Raw genomic sequence first — 26891 nt, 5'->3', positions numbered from 1 at the left:
TTGGAACGTAGTTGTCATCATAGAGTGTCACAGATTCATACAAAATGGGACAGACCTTTTGCTCCAAATGGTCCATGCAGACCAAGCTTCCCATCTATGTTAGTCCTATTTACCTAAGTTTGACCTATGTATCCAAGTACTTGTTTCAACTACTTCCTTTGACAGCTTATTCCATATAAGACTAATACTAATAGGCACTGGAGAAGTTTTTTCCCTACTGCGGTCACTTTGCTGAACAGTTAACTGCCGGTTAACTGTCGGCTAACTATTACTTGGATTGCACTACCTGTATGTATAATCTATATTTTCATTTATATTTACCATTATTATTGTTATGAACAGAGAGACAACATCTGCCGGAAGTAAATTCCTTGTATGTGCATAGGTACTTGGCGATTAAAGTCTGATTCTGATTCTGATAATAGAGGTACCCCTCACTTTCCCATTATATCTCTCCCCTCTTAACTCAAACATATGCCCTCTTGTTGTTGGGAAAAAGACGGTGAGCACTGACCCTATGCATACCCTTTGTAATTTTATACACATCTAAAGATCTCCCCTCATTCTCTTACAGTCCAATGAAAAAACTCCCCACTTGCTCAACCTCGCTCCATATCTCTGCCCCTCGAATCCCAACAATATGCTTGTCAACCTCTCCCTCACCTTTCCAGCTTAATGACATCTTTCCTGTAGCAGGGCTGAACCTGACATTCCAAACGAGACGTCACTAACATCAGCATACTGTCTCCACTCAATGCCCCGACTGCTGAAGGCCAGCGTGCTAAAAGTCTTCCTCACCTCCATGTATTGTGGTCCAAAGGTCCTTCTTTTCTAGAACACTCCCCAGGAACCTACTGTCCACTGTGGGCCAAAGGGTTGGTTTCTGTGCTACATAAATCTAAGACTCCTGGAGTAATCCTGTTATTCATCAAAACACAACTGGGTAAGAGAATGTTTCCAAGCCCCACACACTGCACCACTGTCCCCCTTGTGGACAATACTTAGTACCTTCACTCAGAGGTCAAGACCCACATGCCATGCATTTCTGTAGGATGGCCCGAGGACGCATTCTTTTAAATAAAAGTGCACTTTATTTCAATATAGCTAAGACTGCTGCAGATTGCTGTGAATAGAGAGTGTCAGATTCCGTGAACTATCATCAGAAAAGCACACCTCCTCAAGTGTTAAGGGCAGGCACAGTTTGAGCAGGGCCTGTTTTTTCCTGTGATCAGGATCGAGGAATGGGTTGGAAGCCTGACAAATGGCCAGGAGACAACAATGGGGAGAGTGGTGTTGGGAAAATGGAGGGCCAGCAGGGGTGAGACCTGTCTTGTAGGCAAATTCTGTCGACTTCTGTCTTAAAGGCTGGGCAGCCTCTTCATGCAAAGGGCAGTGTGATTTGGAATGAGCTGCCAGAAACAATGGTTCAGGTGGGCATACTTTCCCCTCTCACCTGAAAACTATGCCTCCTAGTTTTGGGTGTCCCTACCCTGGGTAAAAGAGTATTATACCCACCTTACCTATGCCTGTCATAATTCTCCTCTCTTCATTCCCCTCTGTTCTAAAGAATAAGGACATTGCTGGACACTCCCTCCCTACAGCTCAGGTGTTCAAGTCCTCGCAATTCTTCTCTGCACCCTTGCTGAGAAAAGGCAGCAGGAACCTTTTTTCTCTTTCTCAGATGCTTGTTGTCTTTGAAATTCTCTTTCTCAAATGGCGGTAGAAGTACAGTCGTTGAATATTTCTAAAGGTAGATCAATTCTCAGTAATCAAAGGGGTAAAAGGTTACCAGAGGTAAGTGGGAAGGCAGACTTCAGATACAAACAGTTCAACCATAAATTTAATTAGATGTTGATCCAGACAAAACAGTCTAGTCTTGCTCCTAATGCATCCTGTCAAGACATCTTAGGATCTTATATATAATTTCAATTGCCTTGGTGGGGTTTAAACTGATGTGAGCCAATCACATAGGCTACCATACACCTGTCAACGTATTAACACTTGAGGCACATGGGATATGAAACAAAAATGTTGTGAATAAAATATTTTAAATCAAATATTAAACTTGCTTGCATTTAAAAACCTGTGAGGTGCACTCACATGCTAAACAATAATTAAAATATTGACACTAACTTAAGTAATAAAAAGTCCCTATCTTTTGCTCAGAGGGCAGTACCTCCATCTATTGAATGAGTTTGCTCTGGTACACAATATTAGCCATTAACTCAAGAGATTCTGAAAATGATGGAAATACTGAGCAATGCAGACAAAATGCTGGAGGAACTCAACAGGTCAGACAGTATCTATGGAGGGGAATAACTAGTCAATGTTTTGGTCTGAATTCCTTCCATAGATGACGTCTGACTTGTTGAGCTACTCCAGAATATCAGCCATTGAATATTAGCATGAAACCAGGCCCTTTGGCCCGAGCACAAACTATTTAGATGGATCACCCATTTACACGCATCACATTTTATTCTCCCCACACCCACTTCTATCAACTTGCCTCACTCTACCGCTCACCCACACACCAAGGGCAATTTACAGTCGCCAATTAGCCTACCAACCTGCACATCTCTGGGAAATGGGACAAAATCTGGCCCTCCAACTCTCTGTATGCCTCAGTGAACTTCTTACTTTACTAGACACTGGAGAAGGTGTCTGGCTCAACTCAATTTCTCATCGAACATCAAACCCACCATCCCCAGGACTCAGTCTGGTGAATTTTCACTGTACTTCCTCTGAGGGAAGTGTGACATCCTTTAAGAACAGAGCAGTCCACTGTACACAGTGCACTATGTGTGCCCCTACTAACATTGCAGTAAGACACAATTGCTAGAGTATCATCCTGCATAAGGGACTGTGGGAAAGCAGCTAATATAAAGTTCTCACCGAGCGGTCAGCAGTGGGAAAGGTAGGCAGCTTCAAGTTCTTGGACGTTGACATCACTGAAGACTAATCCTCGGCCCAACATATTGATTAAATTACGAAGCAGGCATGCTATGTTTCATGAGAACTCTGAAGAGATTTGGTTTGGCACCAAAGGCTCTAGCAAATGCAACGTTGCCCATGTGGAGGCACCAGCGCACAAGATCGGAAAACCCTGCGGAAGGTTGTAAACGCAGCCAGTTCCACTGTGAGCACTAGCCTCCCCTCCAGTGAAGACATCTTTAAAACGCGATGCCTCAGGAAGGCAGCATCTATCATGAAGGACCCACACAATTCAGAACATTTCTCATAACTACCTTCAGGGAACTACCTTCTGAAGGCTCACTGTAAGTGCTTTAGGGACAGCTTCTATTTCTCTGAAAATTAGATTTCTGATTGGTCCAAGAATCCACAAAGACTACCTCTCTCTCTCTATTACTTACTGTAATTTACAGCATATACTATGCATTGCACTGTACTACTGCCGCAATACAACACATTTCACAGCATGTCAGTGATGACTCTGATTTTGATTCAAAGACTCCTCCAAATCTTGTCACCAGGCAGAAGACACAAAAACCCGAGACATGTACCGCCAGACTCAAGGACAGCTCTATCCCATTGTTATAAGACTTTTGAATGGGCGTCTTGTACCTCAGTCTAGCTCACCATTGCCTTTGCACCTTAACTGTCTCCTTGCAGTGTACGTTATCTGTAGATCTGACTCTATATGCAGTCTGTTATTGTGTTTCCATTTGTGCTACCTCAGTGTATTTATGTATGGAATGACTTGCTTGCATGGTATGTTAACAAAGCTTTTCACTGTATCTCAATGCATGTAACTATAATAAACTCTGCGACTAACAGGCTCCTGGACCGGCTACAGCGGTGACCTGGCTTTGTGGCTATGGGACTCACTTTAGCTCTGAGTGTCATCTGTTTAGCTTTTATTGTTTACACGACTGGTTCTTTTTACCACACATTATGTGTTTGACAGTCTTTTTTTAATGGGTTTTATTGGGTTTCTTTGTTTTGTGGCTTGCAGTAAGGAGATAAATCTCAAGGTTGTATATAGTATATATACTTTAATAAATGTACTTTGAACTTTGAATTACATTTGCTGCATTCACATTGTAGCTTTCTGAGACTTGAAGATAATTTCACCTAGACTCCTTTTAACTACAATTCCCAATTCCATGTTTAAAATGTACTCAGAATTTGTTTTAAATATATATAAGCATATATATTTCTATATATATATATGTATTTAAAAAACACCTTGAAGCCTCTTTCTGTTATCACTGCTGCTCACGTGCCCAAATAATTTTGTGTCATCACTAAATGTGGATGTGCTTGTACTTTGTATTTTTAGTGCTACATCTGACCCATATTAGTTCTGAACACCTGTTTATCTATAATTATCTGCAGTTTATCTCTGTTTAGGTCTGGAAAATTGCAAATGCCACTCCACTCTTTAAGAAGGGAGGGAGACAAAAGAAAGGAAATTATAGGCCAGATAGCCTGACTTCAGCGGCTGAGAAGATGTTGGAGTCCATTAAAAATGATAAGGTTTTGGAGCACTTGAACCAATATGATAAAGTAAGTGGTAGTCAGCCTGGTTTCCTTGAGGGGAAATCTTACCTGGCAAACCTGTTGGGATTTTTTTTGAGGAAATAACAGGCAGGATAGACAAAGGAGTTCAAATTTCAAAATTCAAAGTAAATTGATCATCAAATGATGTGTATGTCACCATATGAATCACTACCTTGAGATTCATTTTCTTGCAGGTATTCACAGTACAATAATCGAATCAATGAAATACTACAAAGACTGACAACCAAACAATAAATACGTCAATAAAGAAATAAAAGAATGAATGAATGAATAGCTGAGAACATGAATTGTAGAATCCTTCAAAGAGAGCCCATAGATAGTGCAATCGGTTCAGAGTTGAGGTGAATAAAGCTATCAGGATTTAGACTGCTGTAGATCAATAGTTGAGGGTCTATTAGAGATGAGCTGTGATGTTGGAGGGTGGTGGAGACAAAGGAGACAGGAAGTAGGGAGAACAAGCTTAATACTCCAAATGTGGCCTGACCGGTGTCTTATAAAGCCTCAGCATTATCTCCTTGCTTTTATATTCTATTCCCCTTGAAATGAATGCCAACGTTTGTGTTCTTTATCATAGGCTTGACCTGTAAATTAACCTTCTGGGAGTCTTGCAACTCCTAAGTCCTTCTGCACCTCTGATATTTGAACCTTCTTCCCATAACAAATATCCCTCCGAGCTAAAAGCAAAAGTTACCTTTCTTGATGATCTGTCCTGGAGAGAGATGAGTACCATTGCTGGCGGGGACATTCATGGATGACAGGTGGACCTTGGGAGGGGACAGAAGGCTGGGGCCCGAGCTGGGCGAGTAGCCGAAGAGAGCTGAGCTGTAGCTCGGCCTCCTGCCCTCGCGCCTGTTGCTGTCAATTGCAGCCTGGAGCTCTGCAGGCGAGCTGAGTGATTGCTTTTCACATTCATATGGGTAGAGGTATTTCATGTATCTGCAGACAGACAAAAGTACACGAGTTACACACTTCCCCTCCACGCACTCTGGTTACACCATCCTTTTCAATATAAAATACCAACACGGTCCTCTGCAGCCAGGACAGGGTATAAAGAACATGATATTAATGCCCCTGCTAGTGTGGTTTGCTCTTCACTGGCGGCTCTAGTTACACAAGATACTGGCACAAATGGCAAATGACAAATGGAAGTAAATGATAAAATTAACCTGGAACGCAAGAGAGTCTGCAGATGTTGAAGAGCCAGAGCAACACACACAGAATGCTGGAGGAACTCAACAGGTTAGGCAGCATCTATGGATGAAAATAAAAAGTCAACATTTTGGGCCAAGACCCTTCATCAGGACTACGGGAGATCCATAGTGAAAATAAGGTGACCAGGGCCAGCGTGATTGAAATGTTGGAAAGCATGTCAAAGGTCATGGATGTAGGTAAGAAAGGACTGAATAAAATTAAGAATAGGGACACGAGGTCAATGGGGCAGAGCAGGCAGAGACAATGGGCCAATCGGCACATCTTGGTTTACAAATCTTGGGTATGAAGTAGAAACCAGCAATGTGGGGTACTGAAACAATGAAGTAGGAGGCAGTAGATGGGAGATCTCCAGAGTTGATAAGGTTGGTGATATGCTGGGGAAGGCAGAGAAGCTTCATACAGCATGGAGACAGGCTCTCGATTCAGTTTGTTCATGTTGACCAAGATACCTGTCTAAGCTAGCCCCATTTGCCCACAGTAACACACACAAAATGCTGTAGGAACTCAGTAGGCCAGGCCCCATTTATGGAAGAGAATACATAGTCGATGTTTTGGGCTGAGACCCTTCTTCAGGACTTAGATGGAAGGGGGAAGGTGCCAGAATAAAAAGGTGGGGGTGGAGGGGTGGGGAGAAGGCTAGCTGGAAGGTGATAGGTGAAGCCAGGTGGGTTGGAACACTTGCTCGTGTTTGACCCTCTGAACTGTTCCTGTCTAAGCTGTTGTCCAAATGCCATTAATATACCTGTTTCAACCATTTCTTCTGATAGCTCATTCCTGGGTGAGAACAAAGCTGAGGCAGCTGGTGGTCTAAAAGGTTTTGTAAAAGGATTATAACTTCAGAATTCTGACTGGACCAAGACCCTTAAGGCGTATCTCTGTTTGGTACAACTGAGTAGCTTGCCTGGGCCAGTCCCTGGTCAACCACCCCGTGCAGTTCACTAGGTACAGACACTAAATGGATCTGGTCTCCATTTCAGGTTTTGTTTTCATCCCAGTTTTCTGTAATTTAAACCACACAGGCTCAGTGCTAACTGATCAAATTATAAAGCCTCTGGATTTCTTGCCCATGATGCTCCCACTGAATTGCATACATCTCATTCCTCGGATTCTGTGGCAATGATAAGGTGGATGGTGAGAAACCTTTCCCTTTGCCCACGTGACAGGTACGATGTTGTATCTTTGGCTTGAGTTGGTTCACTGGCCATGCCGTGAAAACCCAGGTGAACTGTGGGCAGCTGGAACAGCAAACCATCCACTGGAGGAACTCAGCAGGTCGAGCAACACCTTTGGTGGGTTAAGGACATGTCGGCCTTTCATATCAAAACTCCTGAATCAGGATCTTACATCAATTGCAATTCCTTTCCCTCCTACAACCCCCCTCAAAGACACTACTCAACTTACATACTGAGTTCCCATCGAGGACAACTTCAAAAGGTGGTGCATCAAGAAGGTAGCATCAATCATTAAGGACTCTCACTGCCAAACATGCCCTCTTCTCATTACTAACAACAGGGAGGAGTTAGCATCAATCATTAAGGACTCTCACCGCCAAACATACTCTCTTCTCATTACTAACATCGGGGAGGAGTTAGCATCGATCATTAAGGACTCTCACCGCCAAACATGCTCTCTTCTCATTACTAACATCGGGGAGGAGGTAGCCAACCTCAATACTTTAGCAATGACTTCTTCCCTTCTGCCGTCAGACTTCTGATTGGGCCATGAACTCCACCTCACTCCTCCCATTTCACACTATTGGCTTACTTATTTAAGTAAATTGTAACTTATTGTAATGTTTAACACAAAAGACACTGCAGATGTTGGAAATTCACAGCAACACACACAAAATGCTGGAATTCAGCAAGACGGCCGTATCTACGTAGAGAAATAAACAGGCAAATTTTTAGGCCAAAACCCTTCATTAAGCCCGCTTCATCTGGCCCTACTGAAGGAACTCAGCCTGAAACATTTCTCTCCATAGGTGCTGCCTGACCTGCTGAGTTCCTTCAGCAGTTTGTGTGTGTTATAGTAATATCTGATATTTCTCACTGTACGGCTGCCACTAAACAACAACTTTCAGAACATATGACCAGTGATAAAAAACCTGATTCCAATCCTGAGTTCGCCCAGCAGATTATTTGCTGCTTCAGGTTCCAGCATCTGCTGTCTCATGTCTCCCCTCTGGTACTTACTGTGTCCTGAGTGTAAAGGCTGCACTGGTAATTGAGGTAGGTAGGTTGAGACCCTTTGTGATTTCCCGCCAGATCTTCTTGTTGATAACTTCCACCAGTCCGCCCTTCTCTGTGACCAGTTTGTACAACATGTACAGGTCTAACACTTGCTTCGCCATGATTGGGATTCGGTTCACTGGGGTTCCTGTAAGGCAGAATGGCGTGCAAAGGTTATTTCATCAGCCACCAGGTTAAGGAACAGTTATCCTTCAACCATCAGGCTCCCGAACCACTGTGACAACTTTACTCAACACTCAACTGATTCTACAACCTATAGACTCGCCCTCAAGGATTCTGTTACCCACGTTTTCAGTATTATGTATTTATTTGTTCATTTATTTTTTTATCTATTTATCTATCTGCTAGTTGTTTTTTCAATCTATTATTACTACTTGCAGTTTGCCTTTATTTTGCACATTGGTTGTTTGCCAGTCTTTGTATGTAGTTTATTATCTATTCTGTTGCATTTCTTTGTTCAACTGTGAATGCCTGTAAGAAAATGCATCTCAAGGTAGTATGAGGTGAGATAAACATATAGGTTTCCCCCCCAATCCGAAGGTAGAGCATTCCAATGAAACAGTTCGTAAACCGAAATGTCGTAAAGCGAAGAAACAATTACCATTCATTTATATGGGGAAAATTTTTGAGCGTTCCCAGACCCAAAAAAAATAACCTACCAAATTAAACCAAATAACACATAAAACCTAAAATAAAACTAACATATAGTAAAAGCAGGAATGATATGATAAATATACACCCTATGTATAAGTAGAAATATTGTACGTATGGTGTAGTTTCACTTATCAAAATCGGGAAGACAGCGAGTCAAAATTGATTTGGAGGAAAAAAATCGGCACGTACACGCCTATGCAAACAACTGCCCGCACAAGGTTTCACGGTCATTGTAGTCTTTCTCGGGGTAAACTCACGTATAAAGCAGGCGTCCTTTTTTCGTAAAAGCGAAAATCCTCTTTGGTTAGCGAAAACAGGTACTAATGTAGGTCTTTCGTAACAGTGAGTTGTCGTAAAGCGAACGTTTGAAAAACGGGGGACACCTGTACTTTGGTAATAAATTTGCTTTGAACTGCAGGGTTTCTGGACCATGCCGCTCAAAGGAAAGGCATATCTCTGTGACTCTATCCACTTCTTAGGGGGCAACCAGATCCCGTTTCAGTGGTGTGGGGCCAGTTATATGAAGGGGATGCAGAATGTTTTTGATATTGAAGGGAAAGGGAAAGTGGATGGGGATGGCTTTGAGCAACAAACCAGGGACTGTGTGCAGTAAATAGAGTTAAAAAGCCATGTAGCTCAGAACGAAGCCTCTTGGTACAAACATATATCGACCACTCCTGATGAACCCTGGTGGCGTGTGCGGCAGTCCCTTCCACAGGCAGTCCCTTCCACATGTCAAAGACGAGTAAATCTGCAAGTTAATGGCCAGCTATAAATTGAATGCAGTGGTTAGCTGAGTGGCAGTATCTAGGTTGAGGGGTAGATGGACATGGTGGTGTGTATGAGGAGCGTTTGATGGATCTGGGCTTTGACCAAATGTGAGTTCAGAAGGAAGAGGGGCGATCTTATTGAAACTTACTTAATACTGAAAGGCCTGGATAGAACAGGCATAGAAAAGATGTTTCTCAAAGATGAATAAATCTGCAATACAAAGCAACACTCACAAAATGCTGCAGACAAGGTAGCATCCTTGGAAAAGAGTAAACAGTAGATGGTTCAGACTGAGACCTTTAATGGACTGATGCAGGACCCTGGCCCGAAACGTCGATGGTTTATTCTTTTCCATAGAAGCAGCATTTTTCATGTGTTGAAAGGATGTTTCTGTCAGCAGGAGAGTCTGGGTCCTGAGGGCGCTACCTCAGAATAAAGAGATGCCCCTTTCCAACTGAGATGAGGAGGAATTTTGTCAGCTGGAAGGTGGTGGATCAGTGGAATTCATTACCTCGGATGGCTGTGGAAGCCACGTCGTTAGGTATATTCAAGGCAGAAGTTGATAGTTTCTTGATTAGCCAGGGCGTTAAAGGGAGAAGACAGGAGAATGGGGTTGAGATGGATAATAAATCAGCCATGATTGGAGGTGCAGCAGTCTGAATGTCCTAAATCTGCCTCGATGTTTTATGGTCTTATATGGGTCAAGTGAGACTAAGGTGGGCAACTTGGTCAGCATGGTCAAGTTGGAACAAAGGGTCTGTTCCTGTGCTGTATTACTCTGACTCTATCTATAAGTCACCCTTTAATTCTGATCCAGCGTCCCTGATTTGATGGCTCCATGTTAGACAACTGTACCATTAGCTGCCCACATTCTGTGGCTTCGGATTTCCTTTTCTCACTCTCTCCCCCTCTGTCCCAAATGGTTCTTCAAGTCCCTTTCTCTCTCTGGTCCCCCTGCCTTAACATTTCCCCTACGGCGTGATGTCATGTTTTGTTGGACCATGCTCTTTGTGAGATGTCCTACAGCACTGATTGAACCGCTGATGCTTTACAAATATGGACTGAAGTCATTACAGTCGGCCCTCCTTATCCGCGGATTCCGTACGCGCGGATTCAACCAACCGCGGATCGGGAAAACCCGGAAGTTCTCTCTCCAGCACTCGTTGCTTGAGCATGTACAGACTATTTTTTCTTGTCATTATTCCCTAAACAATACAGCATAACAACTATTTACATAGCATTTAAATATAATATTAGGTATTATAAGTAATCTAGAAATGACTTAAAAGTACAGGCAGTCCCTGGGTTATGAATGAGTTCCATTCCTGAGTCCGTCTTCAAGTTGGATTTGAAGTCAGAACAGGTACATCCGGTATTATTTAGCGTCAGTTAGTCAAATGTTTTTCTTAGTATATAGTACATATTTTACCTTTCTATGCATATAAAACACTTAAGAAACATACGTTTTTCAATAATTTAACTGCTGCGTTGCTTAGTAATAATTGTAGCTTTCATCGGGGAAGGGCCTTTCACATTCTCCATTGAAATTGTTCCGATTGTTGACCGACTGTAGCCTAATGCTTTTCCAATGACTGATGGCGTTTCACCTCTTTCCGATTGCTTTATTACTTCCACCTTATTTTCAATCACGATCGTGATTATTTTCGTGAACAGAAACACTGCGGATTCAGAGCTGCGCCAAATCCTAATGTCCATCGCACAGAGACATGTTAAGTAAAGTCCGGGGTTCCACTGGGTCCTAAAGACCACCGCACTGATACACGTTAAATAAGGGACTTGAGCATCCGCAAATTTTGGCATCCGCGGGGGTCCTGGAACCAATCCCCCACGGATAAGGAGGGCCGACTGTAATGGAAACTAGTCCAGGGAAAATCAAACAGCATCTGATCAAGGGAAAATGGACTGGGTGAACACCCGGTGGCCACTTTATTAGGTACACCCATACACCTGCTCGCTAATGCAATTATCTAATCATGTGGGAGCAACTCAATGCATGAAAGCATGCAGACATGGTCAAGAAGTTCAGTTGTTGTTCGGACCAAACATCAGAATGGGGAAAAATGTAATACAAGTGACTTTGACTGTGGAATGATTGTTGGTGCCAGGCAGGGTGGTTTGAACATCTCAGAAACTGCTGATCTCCTGGGAGCAGTCTCTAGAGTTTACAGTAAACGGTGCAAAAAACAAAAAAAGGATCCAGTGAGCAGCAGTGCTGTGGGTGTAAACTCCTTGTTAATGAGAGAGGTCAGAGGAGAATAGCCAGGCTAGTTCAAGCTGACAGGAAGGCTGCAGTAACTCAAATAACCAGGTGTTACAACAGTCGTGTGCAGAAGAGCATCTCTGAATGCACCAGACGTCAAACCTTGAAGTGGATGGGCTACAGCAGCAGAAGACCACAAACAAACACTCAGTGACCACTTTATTAGGTAACAAATAAACTGGCCACTGGGTGTAGTGACACAGCTATCAATCTCACCAGAGGGCTCCCTGAAACATCAGGGAGACCAGTTGGTACCTGAGACCAGTTGCAAGGATTGCTGAATGTGAAATTGATTCTGTAGTTCTTAAGTTCCAGTGGAGCATGGTGATGCTGGGGAAACAGAGGAGATAAAAACAGGAACTATAAACTATGACTAACGGCATTTTAACGGCGCTCATACACAATTCACTGATGGTTGAATCAATACAGAATGACCTTGGATGACACTGAGTTTAACATTGCAACTTAAACAAGTACTCCCACCTACACGGAACTTGCAGATTTATAGAGATTAAGGTTGTTGGAACATCACATTCAATCACAGAGTGGTACTAATGCGACGGTAATGTTCATATTCTTCACAGGCTACAGGGACAGGTTCACAGCTTGCAACAATCTCAGTCCCTAATTAGACAGGAAAGCTCACTGGTGTATGCTTTAACAGAACCCAGTCCCCGGTATAAGGGGAATGGAAAGGGCGACTGCAGTTGGTTTCAGCAGTGCTGGCTGCCATTGTTCACCAAAAGTGGGATTCAACCTTCAGTCTCACACACACACACACACAAAATGCTGGAGGAACTCAGCAAGTCAGGCTGCATTTCTGGAGGGGAATAACATAGCGACGTTTCAGGCTGACACCCTTCACCAGAAACTTCAACTCTTTATTCCTTTCCATAGATGGGGGGGGGGGGGGGGTAAAAAATCCGGATTTGCAGCATCCACAGAATCTCTGGGTTTAGAATCCAGCCTTCAGTTCTGTTAACTTGCATAAACTTTTGGTTCTAGCCTGAGACAGGTACAACTTTTGGATAAATACATGGATTAGAAAGGTTTAGAGGGTAAGGGCCGAATGAATGCAAAAAGCACTGACATAGATGGTACCAGTGGGCGAATGGTAAGAGATGCTGGCAGGGGTGAGATGGGCCGAAAGGGCTATTTCTGGGCTACACTGCTCTATGACTCTATGTGTATTGCCAGGATGCTGCCTGGACTAGAGAGCCTCTTATGAAGATAGGTTGAGTGAGTTAAGCCTTTTTTTCTTTGGAGCTAAGTTGGAAAAGAGCTGACTTGATAGGTGTGTAAGATGGTAAGAATCATAAAATGAAGGGACAGCCAGAGACATTTCCCCAGGGAAGTAATGGTTAATACAAGGGGACATAACTTTAAGGTGATTGGAGGGAAGTTTAAGGGGGATGTCAGAGGTAAGTTCTTTACACAGAGCGTGGGGAGTGTGTGGTGTACACTGCCAGGGGTGGTGCATTAGGCTGATGCATTAGGTGCATTTAGGAGGACTATTTAGAAGGAAGAGTTAGATTGATCTTAGAATAGGTTAAAAGGTTGGCACAACATAATGAGCTGAAGGGCCTGTACTGTGCTGTAATGTACATTCTGTGCTCTATGACTCTATCCAAGCACGGCTTCCATTCTAACACCAGTACATCCTGTATTTTAATTGTTCCACCACAGGCAGGTGTACTATCAACTGCCAAAATGCCTGAGTTCTGGAATTCAAATTCTCTCCTTCTCTAGTTCACCTGCCATAAACATTTCCCTGGATTGGTTCCGGTGCATAGATAGTCTTCAATCAGAACTAAATAGCCCTCGCAGATCCTAATAGATGTGTATTTTAAATTCAGCAGGAGCATTTCACTCAGAATTAGAGTCCTTGCAGATCCTCACAGAAGTTGGCCCTGTGTCCAGCACAGCCATGGCGAGCTGAAGAGCCTGCTCCTGGCCTGTGCTAGTCTAGGTTCTACATTCTAACCCCAAGGCCGCACTCACTCACCACTTCAGGGACTGGCCATCTACAGTGACTCTCTGTCCAAACACACCTGAATCTTAACATTATCAGTCAGCTCTTCCAATTCCTTTCAAGTCTCCAGCAGCGTGGTGGCATAACTCGTGGAGCTGCTGCCTCACAGTGCCACAGACACATGTTCAATCCTGACGTCAGGTCCTGTCTGTGTGGAGTTTGCATGTTCTCTCTACGACTGTAGGCTTCTTCTGGGTGCTCTGGTTTCCTCCCACATCCCCAAGAATGCAGGTCAGCAGGTTATGAACTTGCATTTTATTGTTAACCTGCACTACACCTTCTCTGTACCTGTTACATTTTATTTCACATTCTGTTATTATTTTACCTTGTACTACCAGAATGCACTGTGCAAAGATTTGATCTGTATGACAAGATTTTTTACTCTACCTTGGTAACGATAATAAGCCAATTCTAATTCTAATTCACAGACAGACTTACATTTGGGGGACAAATGCTAAAACTCTGGAATTCCTTTTCCTTGAAAATCTATCTTTGTGCTCCTCACATTTCCTTCCCATTTCCAAGAAATGCACTTTGATCTGAACTGTTAACTGTTTTTCTTCCCACGGATGCTACCTGACCTGCTGAGTATTTCCAATATTTTCTGTTTGTAATCGATGACCAAACCCACCCTTAACTGTCCTAAAGTTCAAAGTTAATTTATTAACTTTGTCACCATATGCCTGGTATGGGAATTGTACTTCCCTCAATCTCAGGACTCTGTAGAGAGTGGTGCAGGCAGCCCAGCAAATCTGTAGGTGTGAACTTCCCACTATTCAGGACATTTACAAAGACACGTGTGTAAAAAGGGTCTGAAGGATTATTGGGGAACCAAGTCGCCCCAACCACAAACTGTTCCAGCTGCTACCATCTGGGAAATGGTACAGGTGTCTCACGTTTTTTGAACGTTCATTTTACGACAGCTCGCTGTTACGAAAGACCTACATTAGTACCTGTTTTCACTAACCAAACAGGATTTTCGCTTTTACGAAAAAAAGACGTCCGCTTTATACGTGTGTTTACCCCGAGAAAGACTACAATGACCATGAAACCTTGTGCGGGCAGTTGTTTGCACATGCGTGTACGCACGTGTGTACGTATGCGTGTACGTGCTGATTTTTTTTTCTCCAAATCAATTTTGGCTCGCTGTCTTCCCGATTTTGATAAGTGAAACTATACTGTACATACAATATTTCTACTTATATATAGGGTGTATATTTATCATATCATTCCTACTTTTACTATATGTTAGTGTTATTTTAGGTTTTATGTGTTATTTGGTTTGATTTGGCAGGTTATTTTTTTGGGTCTGGGAACGCTCAAAAATTTTTCCCATATAAATGAATGGTAATTGCTTCTTCGCTTTACGACATTTCGGTTTACAAACTGTTTCAAAGGAACACTCTACCTTCGGATTGGGGGGAGGGAACCCGTACCGGAGCATAAAAGCCAGGATTAACAGGCTCCGGGGACAGCTTCTTCCACCAGGCCATCAGACTGATTAATTCACGCTGATACAATTGTATTTCTAAGCTGGTAAGGAAGGCGGGCTCTGTCGTGGGCAAAGTACTGGAGAGTTTAACATCGGTAGCTGAGCGAAGGGCGCTGAGTAGGCTACGGTCAATTATGGAAAACTCTGAACATCCTCTACATAGCACCATCCAGAGACAGAGAAGCAGTTTCAGCGACAGGTTACTATCGATGCAATGCTCCTCAGACAGGATGAAGAGGTCAATACTCCCCGATGCCATTAGGCTTTACAATTCAACCGCCAGGACTTAAGAACTTTTTAAAAGCTATTATTAATGCTTTTTGAGATAGTGATTTAGATGCATATCATATTTTTTACTGAGTTAAGTATTGTATGTAATTAGTTTTGCTACAACAAGTATATGGGACATTGGAAAAAAAGTTGAATTTCCTCATGGGGATGAATAAAGTATCTATCTATCTATATCAACTGGCCTGTTGTACATACTATTTATTACAAATTACTACAAATTGCACATTGCACATTTAGGTGGAGATGTAACGTACAGATTTTTACTCCTCAAGTATGTGAAGGATGTAAGTAATAAAGTCAATTCAATTCAATATACTACCAAGATTCATTTTCTTGCAGGCATTTACAGTAGAACAAGGAAATACAAGAAAATCACTGAAAGGCTGCAAGCAAACCAAGAGTGACAAGCAAAAGACAAATCATGTTAATACAAGAAAAGAAAATAATAACAATAAAATAAAGAAAGAAAGAATGAGACATGAATTGTAGAGACCTTGAAAGTGAGTTCATAGGTTGTGGTCAGCGTTGGGGTGAGCGAAGTGATCCACCTTGGTTCAGGAGCTTGATGGTAACTGTTCTTGAACCTAGTGGTGTGGGACCTAAGGCTCCTGTACCTCCTTCCTCATGGCTGCAGCAAGGAGAGAGGATGGCCTGGATTGCAGGGGTCCTTGATAAAGGCTTCCTCTGTGACTCAGTCAAACTTAGCTTGGTAACAGTATGGGGAAGTTTCTTGATTCAGTTGTAAATATTGCTGTTAATATATCAGTGTAGTAAATTTGTCAGTGGATAAGCAGTTTACATGTTCTCAAAAGAAAATAGAAAAAGAGAAGGAAATTTAATTAACCCTGGCTTTGAAGCACTCTTCAAATAGTTTATATTATCCTGTCTGTTTTCACACATTGAAAATGCTGATTGAATTTACCGAGATTCAATGGAAACTAATAGGCTGTCAGGGAAAGCTATTGCAAGCATCGACATCAGGACAAAACCCTCAGACTCTTGCAGCTGATAAACATCTGTGCTGCCACACGAGGAGCAGGAAGTAATTTAAAAGGCTGCTGCGACCTACCGCAGGATGAGTGAATGAAGCCTTCTTGTTAAACAGGGCAACACCTTGGACAAGCAAGGGGGCCAGTGACTGTGGCAGCTCACCCCATCCTGTTGCCATGGGAAACCACTGCAGCAATCAGTGGAAATCTGGACAAACAGGAGGAGTGTGATCCCCTTAAAGTAAAAATCCAGTGATAAAGGTGGACCTTAATTTACTCTCTCGTCATCCACACACAATGTGTCAAAGACACTCTCGTTTTCCCTCTTTTCAAGTTAGATATATTAAAAAATAAGTGATGTACATTTAGATAGTATATTTGCAACCGAGAAAGGACCTTGATCAGCATTTTGAGCTGTAAACTATCCCACAAATCTGTCCACATACAAACAGGCATGAGTCAAACAGAGAGTCACACATATATGGCACACACACACACACGAGAATGGACATATCACATATATGTGTGCAAATACACAAAAGCACCAGACCTATGCCTACATACACCAGATATATTACAAAATACACAAACCACACACACACGCATGTGGCACTCACACACACATCCCAGACAAAGTAAGTGCTATTAGCATTCCATCCCATGTTATTTAATATCAAACATACAAATATAAACCATCCAGGGATGGGTATAAATGCTGGCCTTGTGGTGACACCCACACACTGCGAGTGAAGGAAGAGTCTCCAGTGATGAAGTATTTCCTCAGATAGCCTACCCAGAACATGAAATATGGATTCCGAGTTTGGAGTCTACAATAATGATGACACGAAGGAGGTCTCAAGTCTTCCCTGAGGTTGCTCACAGAGCAAGAGTTAAATAGCACGTGACGGTATGCTACGGGAAATGTGCATTTAAAACAGATTATTCATTGCTTGTGGTACAGTCACTCCCAAAGGAGTTCCTGGCAACATTGCAAAATACAATTCATCCCCCCCCAAAAACGGGACATTACATTGGGAGTGTTAGACCCTGTAATGCATTGTGGGTAAGTATGCAATATATACCAGAGAGTTACACCAAGTATTATACCCAGTGTTAAGACATAGGTGAGGTACCTCTGATAAAACTGGAGTCTATAGCCATCAAGACCGTAACATATAGGAGCAGAATTAGGTCACTTGGCCCATTGAGTTTGCTCTGCCATTCCATCACGGCTGATTCAATTTTCCTCTCAGCCCCAATCTCCTACAGTTTCCCCATATCCTGTCATGCCCTGACTAATCAAGAATCTATCAACCTTTGCCTTAAATATACATAATGATTTGGCCTCCACAGCTGCCTGTGGCAAAGAATTCCACAGATTCACCACTCCCTGGCTAAAGAAATTCCTCCTCAATTGTCTTAAAAGGATGACTCTCGATTCTGAGGCTGTCCTCTGATCTTAGAATCTCCTACATAAAAAAAACATCATCTCCACATTCACCCTATCAAGGCCCTTCACCATCAGGAGAGGTCTCACCTTGAGTATTGTGAACAGTTTTGGGCACCTTATTTGAGAAAAGATGTGCTGGCATTAGAGAGGGTACAGAGGAGGCTCGCCAAGATGATTCCAACAAATACATGCAATATTGTATCATTTTTCTCAATAAATAAATAAACAAGTATAATGTTTTGTACTATTTATTTAATTGGGTATTCTTTATCTAGTTTTAGGAATTACAGGAAGATCTGATCACATTTTAAGTCATATTTATTCAAAAAGAGAGAAAATTCTGCAGGGTTCACAAACTTTCCAGCACCTCTGTATCTACCTTCAGACCTTTCAGTTTCCCAAGAACCCTCTCTCTAGTTACGGTAACTTCACACACTTCATGACCCCAACACCAGGAACTTCCACCATATTGCTAGTATATTCCACAGTGAAGACTGGCGCAGAATACTATTGTTCCCCATTACTACCTCTCCAGCATTGTTTTCCAGCAGTCCGATATCCTCTCTCACCTCTCCTTTGCACATTATGTATCTGAAGAAATTCTTGGTATCCACTTTAATATTACTGGCTAGCTTACTTTCATATTCCATCTTTATCTTCTTAATAACTTCTTTAGTTGCCTTCTGTTGGTTTTTAAAGGTTTCCCAATCCCCTAACTTCCCACTAATTTTTGCTTTATTGTATGCCCTCTCTTTGGCTTTTATGTTGGCTTTGACTTTTCTTGTTAGCTATGTCATCTTTTCTTTAGAATACTTCTTCCTCTTTGGGATGTATATGTCCTGTGCCTTCTGAATTGCTTCCAGAAATGTCAGACATTGCTGCTCTGCTGCCATCCCTGCCAGAGTTCTTTCCCAATCAATTCCGGCCAGGTCCTCTCTCATGCCTCTGTAATTTCCCTTACTCCACTGTAATACTGATACATCTGACTTTAGCTTCTCTTCCTCAAATTTTAGGTGAATTCTATCATATTCTGATCACTTTCCCCTAAGGGTTCTTGAACTTTAAGCTCTCTAGTCAACTCTGGTTTATTGCACAACACACAATCAAAAACTGCTGATCCCCTATTGGGCTCAACCATGAAAGGTCATCTCATAGGCACTCCCGAAACTCCCATTCCTGGAATCCAGCACCACCTGATTTTCCCAATCTCCCTGCATATTGAAGACCCACGATACTATTGCGACATTACTCTTTTGGCATGCATTTTCTATCTCCCATTGTAATTTGTAGGTCACATCCTTACAACTGTTGGGGTCTGTATACAACTCCCATCAGTGTACATTTTCACCTTTGCAGTTCGATAGCTCTATCCACAATCATTCAATACCTTCTGACCCTACGTTACCTCTTTCTAATGATTTGATTTCACTTTTTACCGACAGAGCAATGCTACCCCCTCTGCCTTCCTGCCTATCCCTTCGATATAATGTGTGTCCTTGGACATTAAGCTCCCAGCTATAGTCCTCTTTCAGTGATGCCTACAACATCATACCTGCCAATCTGCAACTGTGCTACAAGTTAATTTACCATATTCTGTATACGGTGCGCATTCAATCAGTCCTGTATTCACTCTTTTTGATTTTGTCCGCCTTTTACATTGCAAATCATCCTGTTGACTGCAATTTTGACCTATCAACAGTCTTTCCTCACTACTCATTGCCTCTGTTGGTAAACTAACTACCTCATCTTCAGCACTATTTTCCGCCTTTCCTGTGATATTTCGTGCATTGAAATATAGGCAGCTCATTATGCTAGTCATATATGCTCAACCTTCTCTGAGGTCTTACGAACATCTGCCTCCACAACCTCTCCACTAACTGTTCTGACACTCTGGTTCCAATCCCCCTGGAACTCTGGTTTAAATCCCACCATGCAGCATTAACAACCCTTCCCACTAGGATATTAGTCCCCCTCCAGTTCAGGTGCAAACCATCCCTTCGTACAGGTTCCATATTCCCTGGAAGAGAGACCAATGATCCAAAAATCCATGCCCTACCTGTACACCAACCTCTTAGCCACGTATTAAACTGTGTAATCTTCCTTGTTCTGGCCTCACAGGCAAATGGCAATTCTGAGGTCACAACCCTCGAGGTCCTATTCTTTAAGTTAGCACCTAACTCCCTGAACTCCCTATGCAGAACCTCATCACTTGTCCTACCCATGTCATTGGTACCTAAATGGATCACTACTTTAGACTGCTCAGCCTCCCACTTAAGATTACTGATGACTCAATCTGAGACATCCCAGACCCTGGGACCTGGGAGGCAACATACCATCCGGGAATCTCGTTCTCGCCTACAGAACCCTACAGTCCGTCCCCCCAATTAACGAATCACCTATCACCACAGTATGCCTCCCCTGCCCTTCTTCCCTTCTGAGTCACAGAGGCAGACTCAGTGCCAGAGACCCAGCCACTGTGACTTTCCTCTGTTAGGTCATCCCCCCCGACAGTATCCAAAGTTATACCTGTTGTTGAGCGGGATGACTACAGGGTACTCTGCACTGGCTCCTTAACCCCTTCCTCCTTCCTGACTGTCACCCGGTTTCCTGTGTCCTCTCTACACGTTCAATCTATCATGAAAATGAGACTCCCACGATTTTTCTAGAGTAGTAGGAGACGGGACCCAGAGTACCAGAACAGAAAATGGAATGGTTGTGAAGAAAGATGTTGTTAAACCTACAAACTATGTTAGGAATTAAAGGAAGAGCCTGGTGGGACTGATGTCCTGAGCTGTGTATATTTCAGTGCAAGGAGTATTATCGGAAAGGCAGATAAGCTTAGGGCATGGATCAGCACCTGGAATTACGACACTGTAGCCATAAGTGAGACTTGGTTGCAGAAGGGGCAGGACTGGCAGCTCGATATTCTTTTGCTTTAGACACGACAGAGTGGGAGGGATTAGAGGGAGAGGGGTGGCATTACTTGTCAGGGAAAACGTCAAGGCAATGCTCAGTCAGACTAATACTAGAGAGCTCATCTAGTAAGGCTTTACAGGTAGTATAGAGGAATAAGAAAGGTATGATCATCTTAATGGGATTACATGATAGACCACCCAGCAGACTGTGGGATTTAGAGCAGCAAAATTTGTCGAGAGATTGCAGACTGCTACAAGGAGAGATAAGGTTCTGACTGTAGGTGACTTTAATTTTCTACATATTGACTGGGATTCCCATACTGTAAAAGGGCTGGATGGCAAAGAGTGTTCCGGAAAGTTTCCTTACCTTAAAGTTCCAACAAGAGAGGATGTGATACTAGATCTCCTATTAGAGAATGAGATAGGCCAGGTGACTGAAGCTTGTGTAGGAGAACACTTTGCATCTAGTGATCATAATGCCATTAGTTTCAAGGGAATTATGAAAAAGGATAGGTTCACCCCTCGAGTTGAGATTCTAAATTGGAGAAACGATAATTTTGATGGCAACAGAGCAAGAATCTGGCAAGTGTGGATTGAGACAGTTTGTTTTCTGGCAAAGGTGTACTTGGAAAATGGGAGGACTTCCAAAGTGAAATTTTGAGAATACAGAGTTTGAATATTCCTGTCAGAATAAAAGACAAGGACAGCAGGTTGAGGAAACTTAAGTTTTGGTTAAGAAAAAGAATAGGTAGGTAGGAACAAATGAGGTACTTGAGGTTTATAAAAAATACAAGGAACAGGATGGCTAAAAGAAGGCATGAGGTTGCTCTAGCAGACAAGGTGGAGAAGAATCCTAAGAACTTGTACAGATATATTAAGAGCAAAAGGATAGCAAGGGACAGAATTGGTCCTTGGGATGATCTGAGTGGTAATCTATGCATGGAAAAGGAAGAGTTGGGGAGGTCTGAGTGAGGCGTGATCTTACAGAGGTGTATAAAATTAGGAGCGGCTTAGATTAAATACCCATATAATTTATAGTCTTTACTCAGCATTGGGGAATTAAGAATTAGAGGGCTTAGTTTTGAGAGGAGATGGGAGAGATTTAATAGGGTAACTTTTTCACCCAGAGGATGGTCAGTGTATACAATGAGCTGCCAGAAGAAATGGTTGGGGCAGGGGTATTGACAACACTTAAAGGACACTTGGGCAGGTATATGGATAGGAAAGGTTTAGATGGATACGGGCCAAGCATGGGCAAACAAGACTAGAGGAACATCTGGAGATCTCCAGGAAGGCCTTCTTCATTGCTGCTGCTGTTGTGAGGTCCGGGTCTCTGCTGGGAAGAACAGGCCCCCAGTCCTAGGGATCGTATTGCCGGTGGTGGGGGCGTCGTAGTGCGCTTGGCAGAGGATGGTGCTCAGAGAGGCTGTGCCGGAGGGGGTGGTCGGAGACTCGGCGGACTCGGAGTCCGCTGTGGTCGGGGCGCTTTCATTGTGTACTACATCTGCGAGGCTGAGACCAGTGGCGCCATGGAAGTCCATAGCGGGGGTATTCCCTTCTGCCGCCTGCGTGGGATGATGAGTCTATCGGGACCCTGAGGACTTGTGGAAACTGTGTGGTGGTTTCTTTCTAACTTATAGTCTTTTAACATCATTGGACTATTTTTACTGTGCCCATGGTCTGTTTTTTTTTAATCAATTATGGTATTGTTTGCACTGTTGTAACTATATGTTAACTATAACTGTATGTAACTATCTGGTTTTGTGTAGGTCTTGTAGCTTTAGTTTTTGGTTTCTTGGGTGGTAGAGTTGGTCTCCTGACTTGGTGTGTCTGGGTAGTCTTGTTTTGTCTGGTGGATTTGGAGCTCCTTTCTGGGGAATGCGCTAAGATGGTAGCGCGATATTAATATGCAGCAGCTTCTCCAGACTCCGGATTTGGGGATTGCCAAATGTTATGTGGATTTTCTGGTGTAGTCTGTTTTGTCGTGTGCTTTTGTGATATCATTCTGGAGGAACGTTGTTTTATTTTTTTAACGGTTTCTAAATGACAATAAACTGAAATTCAATTCAATTCAATTAAACAGATACCTTGGTCAGTTGGACCAGTTCGAGGAGGCTGTCTCCATGCTGCATGAGTTTTTGACTGGGGTCATACCTCACACCAATTTGTGTTTGTGGTGGTTAACCACTAGTCCCTGGTCGCTGCGGGAGTTTCCTCAGGGCAGGACCAAGTTTTATTACTACTCTTCCTCCCATCTTCAGTGGGGCTCTTCACTGATGACTGCGCAGCAGACAATTCCAGTGATAAGTCATAACTGAACCAAGAAGACCCCACCCGCATGTAGTCAGAAGCATGAGCTGAGAAGTGGCGAGTAATATTCCTGCCTCAGAGCACTCTGGTAGTGGCCAGAGTCAGAATCAGCTTTAATATTACTGACATAAAGTACGTTGTGACATTTGTTCTTTTGCAGCAGCAGTAGAGTGAAATGCATAAAAGAAACTATAGATTATAGTAAGAAATATATAATTGCTGTATACTATAATGAGATATTATTATTATCTCATTAAAATCTCTGAAGAAAGTTTCTGGCTTGGATGATTTTTGAGAGGATGTGGAACTCCTTTTGTTCACTGCAGGGGCAGTAGGCCAGCTCATGGGGACACATCAGGACCAGTACAAGTCGACCCAATTAAGCAACTGTCCCAAATTAGTCCAAGTTTCATGAAAATAGTTAAAAAGTTATTTAAAAAGCCAACTGGGAAACATATTATAAATATGAAGAAACTCTGCAGATGCTGGAAATCCAAAGCAACACACACAGAATGCTAGAGGAGGCAAGGCAGCAGGTATGGAAATGAATTGTTCTGGGCTGAGACCCGTCTTCAGAACTGATTCAGTATTGAAATGACATGCAGAACAAATTAGAACACTATCAATTCTGCTGCAACAATGATTGTGTATTTGTTCCTAATAGTTATTGATGGAGGAATTCATCTGCGTCATGTTCTTTTGACTGTAAATGAACAAAATCAGCATAGACACCTAATGCACTGCCTTCACATAAATGTTGTTGACAATTGCATCCTCCAAGTCTTCATTTTCACTGAAACAACTGAGATGACTGTAGATACTGTATTTTCAATTTCTTCATAGTTTCTAACTAGTTGAAATAGAGAAATAATTTCATTTCCACTTCTGGTAGTTCTGTCATCTCCAAGCCTGAATGCTTGAAACCGCAGTGAATAAAGCATTTCTGAATTGTCTTACTGCTTATTTCTCATCAACTATCAGTGACAAAAATCAATGTTTTTTGAACAAAAACATAAACAGCTGATGCTATTTAAAAACTGCTTGCTCAAAGCACGCTATTTCAAGTGTATGCAACTGACGCCAGTTAGAAATTGTTCAGGCAAAAGTCTCTTGCCCCAATTAAGCAGCATTGGATGCTTGGTTATGGGAATTTCAGCTAGTTTCTTGATTAGTTTTTTCTTTTAAGAGTTGTCCCAAATAAGCAGCTGTTCCAATTAATGGGAATCCACTGAAAATATTAAATTAAATAAGTCGTGCAAATAGCAAAAATAGTGAGGCAGTTTTCATGAGTTGGTTCATCGTCTATTTGCAAATACGTTGGTGTAGCTGTTTGTAAAATGTTCAGTGTGTCTCTTCAGGCTCCTGTATCTCTTCCCCAATGGTAGCAATGAGATGAGGGAACGTCCTGGGAGATGGACGGACGGACGGACGGGGTAATCATCTTCATAATGACCACCTCCAACCAAGGAAGGAATACTCCCAATATGATAGCAATCTATCCTCCATACTCACTCCCTCCACCAGTGGCACATGGTGTCTAGAGTATAAACCACCTACAGTAACACATCTTGAGAACTCCAACAGCACTTCCCAACTCTACCACCAAGTAGGACAAGGGAAGCAGATGATGGGAACACCACCACTTGCAGGCTCCCCTCAAGGTCACACAACACCACCATCCCGGAAATGTATTGCCATCGCTCAGGTCTGAATTCTGGAATGTCCCACTATGGAAGAATCTTCATCTTCATCACCCCCTCAAGGGGCATTTAGGAATGGGCAATAAATGCTAGCTTTGCCTGTGACACTCAACCTATCAGAAATTAGTAAATAAATACTTTGGATATTTACACCCAGTGTACTATTATATAATGTATAAAGAGTGAGGCCCAATAATGTGAAACATGGTTTTATAAAATACAGGAGACATTTATATTGGTAATACATAAACTGCTATTACAGTGTTAGTAACCCGGGTTCAATTCCTGCTGTTGTTTGTAAGGGGATTGTACATTCACCCTGGGACCACAATGCTTTCCTCTGAGTGCTTCCATTTACTTCCACGTTCCAAAGACAGATGTGTTTGAAGTTCATGTGTGTAATTGGGCAGCCTGGGTTCAATGGGTCTGTTATGTGCTCTATCTCTAAATAAAATAAAACATAAACTATATACAGGAGCCTTGTAATTTTGATTTATTTATTTTTATTTAGCAATACACCGTGGAGTAGGCTCTTCCAGCCCTTTCGGTTATGCTGCCCACACTAAACCAGATTAACCCTAACATTTTACAATTTACAATAAACAATTAGCCTACACGGTAGGTCTTTGGACAGTATGAGGAATCTGGGGCACCTGTAGAAAATCCATGCATTCTGCAAGGAGGGTGTATAGAGACTCCTTGCAGAATGGTGCCAGAATAGAACTCCAAACTCCAGAACGCCCTGAGCTGTAATAGCATCGCGCTTACTGCTATGTTACCGTGGCACCCACGGTATGATATGCACTGAATGATATAATGTAGATACAAGCATAGTATCCATAAAGACATGTGGAATTATATTAGCACATACAATGACATGTTTTGCATAACGTATAGCAGAACACAGTGGCCAACAATACTCTGTGTGTTTTGTACCCTGTAACAATGATTTGTTACATATTTACCTGTAGAGTAGTTCCCAGTAATGGTCCATGTGTGTTATATAACACAACGAGAAAAAGGACATTGACTAAAGATGATGCCTCAAAAAGGCAGCATCCATAATGAAGGGCACCCACCACCCAGGACTTGTCCTCTTCTCATTACTACCATCAGTAGAGGAGCCCAAAGACACACACTCAATATTTTAGGAACAGCTTCTTCCCTGCTACCATCAGCTGTCTGAACAGTCAGTGAACCTACCTCCTTATTTTTGCTCTCATTTTGCAATACTCAGTTATATGTTTAGATATATTTCTTATTGTAATTTATGGTATATTTTATATATTGATTGTACTGCTGCCACAAAACAACAAGTTCCATAACATATGTCAGAGATTCTGATTCTGAGATTTATTCCCAGTAATGATGGCATGTTATCAATTAATATATACAGGAGCGTTACAGTCAGTAATGCAGGGCATATTGCTATCTAAGGTAATGGCAGTAACACAAGAGGATTTATGAGCCTTGTGGCAAGTTTTACGGCTTGAAAGAGCAGAGTGACTGTCCAGTTCTGACAGTATGGTTCCTTTTAAGCCCTTTGGATGCCCTAGGCTGTGAACATTAAAGCTACAGCAGGAGGGATCCATCTACCCCTTGAATAAACTCTGCTATTCAATAATAAGATGGCAGATTTGTACTATTTCCTACCCTATCTCCATACCCAATTCCCTCATTATCAAAATCTCAAGAAAGTTCACTCTTGAGTTAAGTCAATGACTGAACCTCCATTGGCATCCAGAATTCCAAAGATCCACCATCTCTACACTGCAGAACTTTTCTACATTTTATTTCTTAAATGCTCTATCTTTATTTTCCTTCCATGACCATGCGGTGTGGAGTCCAGTCATGGGTAACATCATTTACCCTATCGATGTTAATACTTTTCACTGGGAGAGAAGTGGATCACCTTGCATTCTTCTAAACTCTAGAGAATATGATTCGGATTCATTTTTATTTCGGGTAGATGGAGCTTGTCAGCCTGGGAAGGCAGTCCATCT

The 26891-nt window shown here is 42.4% G+C and overlaps 1 protein-coding gene across 5 annotated transcripts in view; it reads right to left on the bottom strand.

The window, feature by feature from the left end:
* Window positions 1-26891, bottom strand: part of LOC140714315 (AT-rich interactive domain-containing protein 3B-like) — a 238305-nt gene that overhangs the window by 14823 nt on the left and 196591 nt on the right. For all 5 annotated transcript variants that reach the window (XM_073025454.1, XM_073025456.1, XM_073025457.1 and 2 more), the window contains 2 exons: window positions 7947-8130; window positions 5234-5478 (listed from right to left, as the gene is read on the bottom strand). In XM_073025454.1, coding sequence (XP_072881555.1) covers window positions 5234-5478; window positions 7947-8130 — 429 coding nt within the window. The remainder of the gene's footprint in view (window positions 1-5233; window positions 5479-7946; window positions 8131-26891) is intronic.

The sequence above is a fragment of the Hemitrygon akajei genome, chromosome 21 (assembly GCF_048418815.1).
Source record: "Hemitrygon akajei chromosome 21, sHemAka1.3, whole genome shotgun sequence".
Lineage (NCBI taxonomy): Eukaryota > Metazoa > Chordata > Chondrichthyes > Myliobatiformes > Dasyatidae > Hemitrygon > Hemitrygon akajei.
The sequence above is the reverse complement of the archived record's forward strand: the minus strand, read 5'-3'. Positions and strand labels throughout refer to the sequence as shown.